This window comes from Emiliania huxleyi, assembly GCF_000372725.1.
Source record: "Emiliania huxleyi CCMP1516 chromosome Unknown EMIHUscaffold_135, whole genome shotgun sequence".
In the NCBI taxonomy this organism is placed as follows: domain Eukaryota; phylum Haptophyta; order Isochrysidales; family Noelaerhabdaceae; genus Emiliania; species Emiliania huxleyi.
In genome coordinates, this window is record NW_005201240.1 from 371,344 (window position 1) to 372,769 (window position 1,426).

At 61.2% G+C, this 1,426-nt stretch overlaps 1 protein-coding gene across 1 annotated transcript in view; it reads right to left on the reverse strand.

Annotated features, from left to right (window-relative positions):
* Positions 1–866: 866 nt before the first annotated feature.
* The window catches only part of EMIHUDRAFT_110519 (hypothetical protein), a gene marked incomplete at both ends in the record, with an annotated part of 838 nt that continues 278 nt past the window's right edge, over positions 867–1,426 (reverse strand). The window contains one exon of the mRNA XM_005788467.1: positions 867–1,262. Within this exon, the coding sequence (XP_005788524.1) occupies positions 867–1,262 (396 nt within the window). The remainder of the gene's footprint in view (positions 1,263–1,426) is intronic.

Consider the following 1,426-nt stretch of genomic DNA (forward strand, 5'->3'; position numbering starts at 1 on the left):
GGATTCTGAGTTGCCGAGAAGACGTCGGCACTATCACTCTATCAGCCGAGGAAGGAACGTCCGCCCGCTACGAGTCTGAGCCTACCTTTACTAACTTACTAACGGCTAACCACCCCCCTTCTTCTTTTCAGTGTATGTGCTCTTATTTTTAAATAAATAAATAAATAAAAACGGACACCTCTACTAGGAGATGGGTAAAAAGGAACAGGTCCCCGCCCTTGCGATCTTTGTGCAGGGTTCTTTGTGGGTGTGGTCGGCGACTAGCCGGGGTCGTCCTCCCGATGGGGGACTAGCACTAGCCGTCTTCCACATGGTCCCTCGGGTCCGTGCTGCTCCTAATCTCTTCGTACATCCTCCTGCTGATCTCCGCAACGTCCTGCTCCCTCCCTCGTCTCGCCCTGCGCGTCTGCTCCGCCTCACCGTCTTCTGCCCTGCGTCGTCTGGTGACGGGTCCTCCATAGTCGGTCGAGGTCGCCGCCCTCCTCGTGCCTCTTCCCAACGTTCCCTCGGCGGCCGATGCCGTCCGCTCCGGCTCCCCAGTCCCCGGGTCTGCCCTGCTCTCGTCTGCGCTAGTTTCTGTTTCGTCATCACTGGCGTCTCTCCTCTTCCTTCTCCCCTTCTTGTATGCTTTGTACATCGCGTCGATACTCGATTCCCTTTCGCGTGAGCACCATCCTGAAGCCCGCCCAGCAGCTGAACCGCTCCCTAAGTCGAAGGAGCACATCGTCAGTCTCGCCCACTTCGCTCGCTGCCCACCGTCTCCGCTCCCTCCCGCTTGAGCCGCCGTTTTTTTTTTAGTTATAAGTTATATACTCTGTCTCTAGTTATGTGGATCGTCGATCGACACCGAGGACAAGACTCCGACACTACACTGCAGGCGGCTCCCACCGCCTCGGTCGCCCGTAGCCCTTTACGATCTCAAACCTGGCGACGCTAATTCGGAAGAGAGCAACCCCATCGGACGCGAGGAAGCGCCCCATGTTCGGATTCCGCTCCAGAAAGCGCGCCCTGCCCTCTTCCGGGCGGGCGGCAGCTGCCCGGCCGACGGCGGTGACGAGGACCCCGTCTCCGTGGTCCGCCAGCCTACCCGTGCGGTTGTCCCACAGCAGCGAGCAGCTGGGCCGCTCGAGCATCTGCTGCGCCTTGCGCGCCTGCAGTGGCGTGGCGACAAAGATCTCCCGCAGGCATGGCGACGTAGCGTACGCCATCAGGTATTGGCATGGAGCGAGGTCTGCATCGGTCGTCGCGAGGACACACTGCACCTGCGATGCAAGCAGTGCCTCCACTAGCTCAGCGGCAGGCGCCTCGTCGTCAGCCAAACTGTCCCTCGCGCCCGGCGTGCACTCGGGCTCGTGCGACGAGGCAGAGGGCCGTGCCAGGGCGACCAGCCGCTCCATACCCGACTCGAGCTGCGCGACTCGCCGTC